This window comes from Pinus tabuliformis, chromosome 7 (genome assembly GCF_031772625.1).
Source record: "Pinus tabuliformis cultivar Carrire ecotype Pingquan chromosome 7, CPIR1, whole genome shotgun sequence".
Classification (NCBI taxonomy): domain Eukaryota; kingdom Viridiplantae; phylum Streptophyta; class Pinopsida; order Pinales; family Pinaceae; genus Pinus; species Pinus tabuliformis.
Window position 1 is genome coordinate 481,756,337 of NC_142293.1, and position 8,052 is coordinate 481,764,388.

At 41.2% G+C, this 8,052-nt stretch overlaps 1 protein-coding gene across 1 annotated transcript; it reads right to left on the minus strand.

The window, feature by feature from the left end:
• Positions 1–7,008: 7,008 nt before the first annotated feature.
• Positions 7,009–7,470, minus strand: LOC149248098 (uncharacterized). Its single transcript, XM_089447627.1, has one exon. It carries the CDS (start codon positions 7,468–7,470, stop codon positions 7,009–7,011), a length of 462 nt encoding a protein of 153 aa, XP_089303753.1.
• Between the last annotated feature and the right edge of the window lie 582 nt (positions 7,471–8,052).

The following is an 8,052-nucleotide window of genomic DNA, read 5'->3' on the forward strand; positions in this document are numbered from 1 at the left end:
ATGGTAGAAGGTATGAGTAATAGCTCTCTGGATTTTGATTTCTATGAAAATTGTGTATATGGGAAGCAGAATCGGGTGAGTTTCCCCTCTGGTGGTAAGAGGGCGAAACAGATATTAGAGCTTGTGCATAGTGATGTGTTTGGACCTGTGAAGGTTCCATCACTGGGTAAGTTTGTGTACTATGTATCATTTATAGATGACTTCTCAAGGAATACATGGATATATTTCCTTAAGAAGAAATCTGAAGTCTTTGACAGGTTTAAAGAATTTAAGGCTCTGATGGAAAATCAGATAGAGAAGAAGATAAAGGTGTTGAGGACAAATAATGGTGGAGAGTTTTGCAGCAAGGAATTTGAAGAATTCTATAAGAAGTGTGGTATAGCACGACAGAAGACTACTCCATATACACCTCAGAAAAATGGAGTCGTAGAAAGGATGAACAAGACGTTGATGGAAAGGGCAAGAAGCATGCTCATTGGTGCCGGGTTAGGATAGGAATTCTGGGCAGAGGCGGTGGATACTGCATGTTACTTGGTCAACAGGTCACCTTCATCAGCGTTGGAGGATAAGACTCCACAAGAAGTATGGACTGGTAAGAAACCCACTCTTTCACATCTGAGGGTATTTGGATGTGATGCATATGTACATGTTCCAAAGGAGAAATGAACCAAGTTGGATAGTAAATCTGAAAAGTGCATCTTTATTGGGTATAAGGATGGTTTAAAGGGTTATAAGCTTTGGAACCCAGTCACACGGAAGGTTGTGTACAGCTGAGATGTGGTGTTCAGAGAGGTAAAAGATGTTATTAAACATGAAGTCCAACCAAAGTAACTTGAGAAGATAGAGTTTGAGCTAAAAGAATCAGACTCTGCAGCAGAGGAGGAATCAGAAGATGAAGAGCCACAAACTCCAGCTGTGAGAAGATCAGTTCGAGAAAGAAGGCAGCCAGAAAGGTATAGTCCTTCTGCTTTCTGTTCAAATTTTGCTTTGTCTATTACTGATGATAATCCCAGAACTGTGAAGGAAGCAGTAGATTCAGAGGATGGAAAACTAAGAGGCCATGGTTGATGAAATGGCATCTTTGCACAAAAATGAGGCTTGGGATCTGGTGGAGTTGCCGGCTGGAAGGAAACCCATTGGCAGCAAATGGGTGTTTAAAAAGAAGACAAATGCAGAAGGGAAGGTGGAGAAATACAAAGCTCGGTTGGTAGCAAAAGGTTATTCCCAGGTGCCTGGAATTGATTTTGGTGATATTTTTTCTCCTGTTTCCAAGGTAACTTCTATTAGGTTACTTTTATTTGTTGTTGCTGCTTTTGATTTTGAGGTAGAACAGATGGATGTGAAGACTGCATTTCTTCATGGGGATTTGGAAGAGGAAATCTACATGAAGCAACCTGAAGGCTTTGCGGTGAAGGATAAGAAAGAACTGGTATGCAAGTTAAAGAAGTCTCGTATGGGTTAAAACTGTCACCAAGGATGTGGTATCAAAAATTTGATAAATTTATACGGGGACTTGGCTTCACCAGAAGGAAAGCAGATCACTGTGTTTATTTTAAATTAATTGGTGACCGTGTTATTTATCTGGTCTTGTATGTGGATGATATGTTGCTGGTTGGAAATGACAAAGAAATTATCCAGGATTTGAAGACCCAATTTTCCTCCAAATTCGACATGAAAGATCTTGGTGCTACAAACTGTATTTTGGGCATGGAAATTAAAAGAGATCAGGCAAAGAGGAAGCTCTGGGTAAACAAGAGGAAGTATGTCGAGACAATACTGTAGAGGTTTAATATGCAGGATAGTAAACCGGTGAAGGTTCGTATTCCTGTAGGTGTGAGGTTATCTACTGAACAGTGTCCCAAGACACAAGAAGAGGAAGAGGACATGTCCTGTGTTCGATATGCAAGTGCAGTCGGTAGCCTGATGTATGCAATGGTCTATACTAGACCAGACATTGCACATGCAGTGGGAGTATTGAGCAGGTTTATGTCAAAACCAGGGAAGGAGCACTGGACAGCAGTGAAGTGGGTTTTCAAGTATTTGCATGGCACTAGTGATTATGGTTTGTGCTACCAAGGAAGACCAGGATTGGATAGAGTGTTTTATATTCATGTCTTTGTTGATGTAGACTGGGCTGGAGATCTGGATGATAGAAGATCTACAAGTGGGTATGTGTTTAACCTATCTGGAGGTGCAGTCAGTTGGATGAGTAAGAAGCAATCTGTAGTGGCACTATCAACTACAGAGGCAGAATACATGGCAGCCACTCATGCAAGAAAGGAAGAAGTTTGGTTGCAGAGATTGTATTCAAGTATGGGGTTAGTACAGGGAGCTATAAGAATAGACTGTCACAGCCAAAGTGCAATTTTCTTGGCAAAGAACCCTGCTTATCATTCAAAGACAAAGCACATTGATGTTGAGTATCACTTTGTGAGGGATATGATAGAAGACAAAAAGGTGTTGCCGGTAAAGGTGGACACTTTGAAGAATACTGCAGATGCATTGACAAAATATGTGAGCTCTGAGAAGTTCTCTTGGTGTAGAGAAACAATGGGCATTTCAGGGCTGGAAAAATGACTAAGCTCTCTTACGGCCCCCTGTGGAAAGAAAACAACAAGTGGGATATTTTTTGGTTGTGTTATATTCTTTCCACGACTAACCTACGTAGTGAACCGGGGGGTTAGAGTGGGGCCCTCTATGGGGTCCGGGGCAGTGCCCGGGGAAATTTTTTTTGGACCCTATATTAGGTTGGGCAAACCTACCTATGGTTTTCGGTCCTTGGTTTTGGACGTGATGGTTTTCGGTCCATGGTATTGGACGCTTCGACATGTATAAATATGTATTGTAACATTGAAAGGAATATAATGAAAAATCAAGCTGGTAGTCCCGGTTTTGGGATCAAGGGGAAAATCTCTGTGTATATGTGTTTTATGTGTTATGCTCTCGCATTGTTTATTTTTCTGTGATTTAGAATTCATATGCAGGTAATTTTTGTACGGGGTTAAAACCTACACTCTTCCCACTGTTGCTGAGCTACCAGACAAGAATTTAAGATATGCTCCTGAGTTTCTATGTCTTGTTTACATAAACTACATCTGGGTGGTCCTTGGAACCCTTGTTTCTGAATTTGATCCCATGTCAAAATGCGTCTTCTTCCCACTAGCCAAGCGAACATGGTGACCTTTGGCCACCACCTGTTCTTCCATAATTGTTTCCATTCTTGTAACTGTTCTTCCTGCGCTTGTTTAGACTTTATGAAGTATGCTTCCTTAACTGTAAAGGTACCTTTTGTAGATCTGCCCCATCTGAGAATATCCGGCCCAGTTCTGTTTTTAATCCTTCTTGAATCCATCTCTTTTACTATCCTTGCTTTTAGATCATCATTGATGTTATTATCCCATTCTTCGGGTTCTTTCCACTCCCTCCACATCTCATTTTCTCTTCCTTCCTTCCAGTAATCATTGACATAATTTAAGCCTTTGGCCTTGGCTTCCCTGTAAATGTTTTGCATCTCCTGAATTTCCACCATTCTTCCCCTCTGCTGCCAGGCTTCCTCCCAAAATTTTGTTGTCCTTCCATTTCTTATTTCCCAAAAAGCATGCATGTTTATGATGTCTCTGTTCTGGCACGCCAGATCCCATATCGTAGATCCTTTTGGCATCACTTCCTTTCTCATGATTTCTTCAGCTGTAGTGGGCATGTTATATTTTAGAGTCCATATTTCTTTCCATAAGTCTTTGCCCCCATTCATCCAGCGCCACCATAGTTTCGCCACTAGGTCTTGGTTCAAGATGAGCGGATCTCTTAGCCCTAGTCCCCCTGCCTCCTTTGCTTTTGTTAGGCTATTCCATGAAATTAAGGCCCATTTCTTCTGTTGTTTTGGCCCTCCCCATAAGAATTTCTGGAAAATTTCAATCATTTTGGTACATACCCCTTTCGGTACTGCCATTACCGATAGAGGGTATATTGGAATTGATTGGAGAGTCGATTTAAGTAGCACTAATCTTGCTGCTATATTAAGAGACCTAAAGGACCAGTTAGCTAATCTGTTCTTAAGTTTCTCTAGGGTAGGCTACCAGTTAGCTATCCTTAATGGACTTACATCAAGCAAGGTGCCCAGGTATTTTGTAGGTAATTCTCCCTTTCTGAACCCCAGCGTTCTTGTCAAATGGGATTTGACCATTTCAGGTGTATTGAAAATAAAGGTGCTCGATTTGTCCTTGTTAATTTCAGTACCTGAAGCTTCCATAAATAATTCTAGGACCTCCTTTACCCTTTTGACCTCTCTCAGTGAGACCTTACAAAAAATCATGATATCGTCTACGAACTGTTGGTGTGTAATAGGGATGTTATTTCCCCATGGTCACAGCCCTTTTATTTTCCTCTCTCTCAGCTCTTTTTTGATGTATCTTCCCAATCCTTCAGCCGCTATTATAAACAAGAATGGAGACAAGGGGTCTCCTTGGCGCAGTCCTCTTGAAGTGTTGAAGGTCGCGGATAGTGTACCATTTAGGAGGATGGAAAAGTTACGCGTCGAGATCATGCTATCTATCCATTTCACCCACCTGTTACAGAACCCATAAGCCTGAAGAATTGACTCTAAATAGTTCCAATTTAGGCGATCGTAAGCTTTTGAAAGATCCAGTTTAATCATCATGCCTGGTTCCTTTTTTTGTTTCAATGTATGTATTACTTCTTGAGAAACTACCAGACCATCTAAGATTTGCCTCCCTTCCACAAACCCTGTTTGTTCTGGGGATATTATGCTGGAGAGGATTGGCTTTAGTCTTTTGACCATTAAGGTGGCTATAATCTTATAGATAACATTACAGAGAGAAATCAGCCGAAAGCCCTCTGCTGTTTCCGAATGAGCAGTTTTAGGGATGAGAGTTAAAAGAGTAGAGTTTAGTCTGGGCCATACCTTTTGCTGTCTGCGTGCTTCCTCCACAACTTCTAAGATTTCTTTTCCTATGAACTGCCAACTTGCTTGGTAGAATTCTGTTGTATATCCATCTGGTCCTGGGGCTTTGTTTCTTTTCAGGCCCTTCACTATTTCCTCCACTTCCTCCAGGGTTGCTGCCCTCATCAAGGCTAAATTTTGGTCCCTGGTTACTAGCTTTGGGATTTCATTGCTTATCCTACTTATAGCCTCTGTTCTGTTCCTTTGAGGTTCAGTGAGAATACCTTTAAAATGACCTACAAGCTCCTGTTCCATTTCCTCGTGCTGGGTTATATGTTGGCCTCCCATATTTTTAATTGAGAAGATCCTATTTCTCTGTCGGTGCTGGATCATGGCCTGATGAAAGAACTTCGTGTTCCTTTCTCCTTCTCTGAGCCACTGTACTCGGGACTTTTGTTTCCATAAGATCTCTTCCTGCTTTCTTCGCTCCTCAAGTTGGCCTATTACTATTCCTTCTTCTCTACTTCTCTCTTCATTTCTGCCTTCTGATATATTCGCCTGTTGCAGCTCACTCATTTTCTGCTCTAAGCATTGCTGATCTTTGAATATATCCCCGAATTCTTCTTTGTTCCATTTTTTTATTTTCCCCCTAAGTTCTTTCAATTTTAATTGGAATGTTTGCATTTTACTTCTCCCACTTTGTCTGCTCGTAGTCCACCATTCTTCTACTTTTGGTAAAAACTGCTGGTTCCTGAGCCAAAATGATTCAAACCTGAACGGTCTTCTTTTGGGGCTCTGCTTAAGGTCAATTTCTAACTTTATTGGCCAGTGATCTGAGCCTACTACTGGCAGAATCATAGCCTCTATGTAAACATCTTTCATCATGATTTGTTCCGAGACTAGGAATCTATCCAATCTTGAAGCTATTTGATTTGTTCCTCCTCTACGATTATTCCATGTATGGGTACCATTTATTGTTTGAATATCCACCATTCTTTGTTCTGATATCATATCTCTGAATGCTTCCATATCTGGATCTATCCTTCTCAATCCTCCTCTCTTTTCTGCTAAGGTCGTAATCATATTAAACTCACCACCTATAATCCACGACATCTTGGAGAAGAGTCTTCATATTGATTTTAAATTTTGTAGGAATCCTTTACGTTCCATTGGAGAGTGCGGTCCATAAACTCCTGATAGGACTACCCACTCAGATGACCCTATCACTCTAAAAGTGCCTGAGAGGATCCGAGGGAAGCTTATCCAATTTCCAAATTGTATTTCCTCCGGGTTCCATAGGATTGCCAATCCTCCTGCACTGCCTGTCGCATCCTGCCCCATTATCTCATACCGAGTATTACCTCTGCTCATTATTTCTTCCATTTTTTGCATGCTAATCTTTGTTTCTTGGACTATCATTATACTTGGTTTGTCTCTTTTTAATCTGTCTTTCAAATATCTCTGTTTACCTCTGCTGTTAAGACCTCTGATGTTCCAACTTGTAATAATCATTTTAATAGTTTTGGGGGTAGTTGAAATACCTCTGATAGAGGTATGACTCTTCCTGAATTCACCAACATCTCTCCTACCTCCTAGATTGTCTCGCTCATCGAACACCTGCCCCTTTTTCTTCCTCCTTTGCCAGAGCTGCCCATTCCCCTGTTCTGAGACCCTTGCGTTTCTATCTGTTCCAATTTGTTTGCTATTGTTACCCCTACCTTTTCCTTATATTTTTGAAATTCTTCTTTGTATATTTGCTTTTGTTCCTCCAGGATGAATCTTTCATCTAACAACCTCCATTCCTATAGAAATTTCCTCATTATTCGCTCCTCTTCTCCTCCTTTGTCTTTTTGTGGGTCTATCTCCATTTGAGTTTGTTCATTTGTTTGTTCCCCTTTCTCTTCTGCCTCCCCTTGTTCTGTATCCTTTTGTCCTGATACCTGTTTTTTTGATTCCTTTAAAGTTTCCATTGTCTCCTCATCGCTGTCTTCCTTTTCCATCTCAACTTCTTCTTCCTGGAGGGCTTTGAATTTATTTTTCATTTCCAGAGGTATATTTTCCTTGGGTATTTGTCGTTGGGGTGTACTGCTCCCTGATTTCCTTTTGTTCTATACTTCTTTAAATCCCTCTTCCTCCCGTCTTGGTTCCTCTGCTGTTGCCATCTCTTCTTCTCTCTTGTCCACTGCTTCCTCTGTTCTGTTTAAGGGGCATTTCCTGAAAAGATGGTCGTATTCATGACATCGTCTACACCGGAACGATATATGCTCGTAATCCACTGGTTGTTGCCAGATCTCATCATGATATTCTAATTCAATGAATTCTGGGAGGGGTTCAGTTATATTCATATACACACATATCCTAGCGTAGGACGTATATCTCCCTCTTTTAGTGGATTCTGCTACTTTCACAAATGATCCTATAGCATTCCCTATACCTTCTAAAATATTCGGATCCCAAAATTCCATTGGAAGCCCAAAGAGTATTATCCAGACCGGGGCTGCTAGCATTTTCTCCTTGTCTGGATTGTAGCAGTCTTCCCAGTGTCGAATAAATAGGCCAACATTGTTCATAAAGTAGGGGCCTCCCTCGAAAATCCTTTCTTTGTCTTCTATGTTGGAGAATATTACTGTAAAAAAACCCTTAGCACCCAATTTTAATTCCACATGACCGTTAGGTTTCCATCTATGTTGTATCCATTTGGACAGATCTTTCTCAGATGGCTAGAACTCTACAAATTTGCATATTAAGGCATAATCTTTCATGTAACTCCTATACTCTTCAAGTTTGTTGTTCGGTATTATGAACCTGGGTTTCTTCGATGCCCTAGGGAGGCATTTTCCCCTTAAACCCGTCTGCCAGCTGGTTCCCTTTGTTGGGTTCTCTCTGATGTTTGACTTCGACCCATTCCGCGCTCGTTCCCTTCTTGCCTCCCCCGTTTCCATGCTCTTGCTGCCATTAAACCTTTAGTGCCCGCTTCTTCCTGCATCCTCTCCTTTGCTATTGTCTCGAAATCTCCAGCTTAAGCTTCCACTGGTGTGCACAAGCTCCCCGCGTTCCTTCTTTGCTCCAAAGTTGCATACAAGGTAGTCTGTTCAGACCTTCTCTTCCTCTCGGCTTTGTGATCATAACTTACAGTGAATTTTAATAAACGT

Bases quoted from the DNA above. Each gene is read 5' to 3' on its own strand.
- LOC149248098 (XM_089447627.1), bottom strand. From the start codon at position 7,470: ATGAACAATGTTGGCCTATTTATTCGACACTGGGAAGACTGCTACAAT.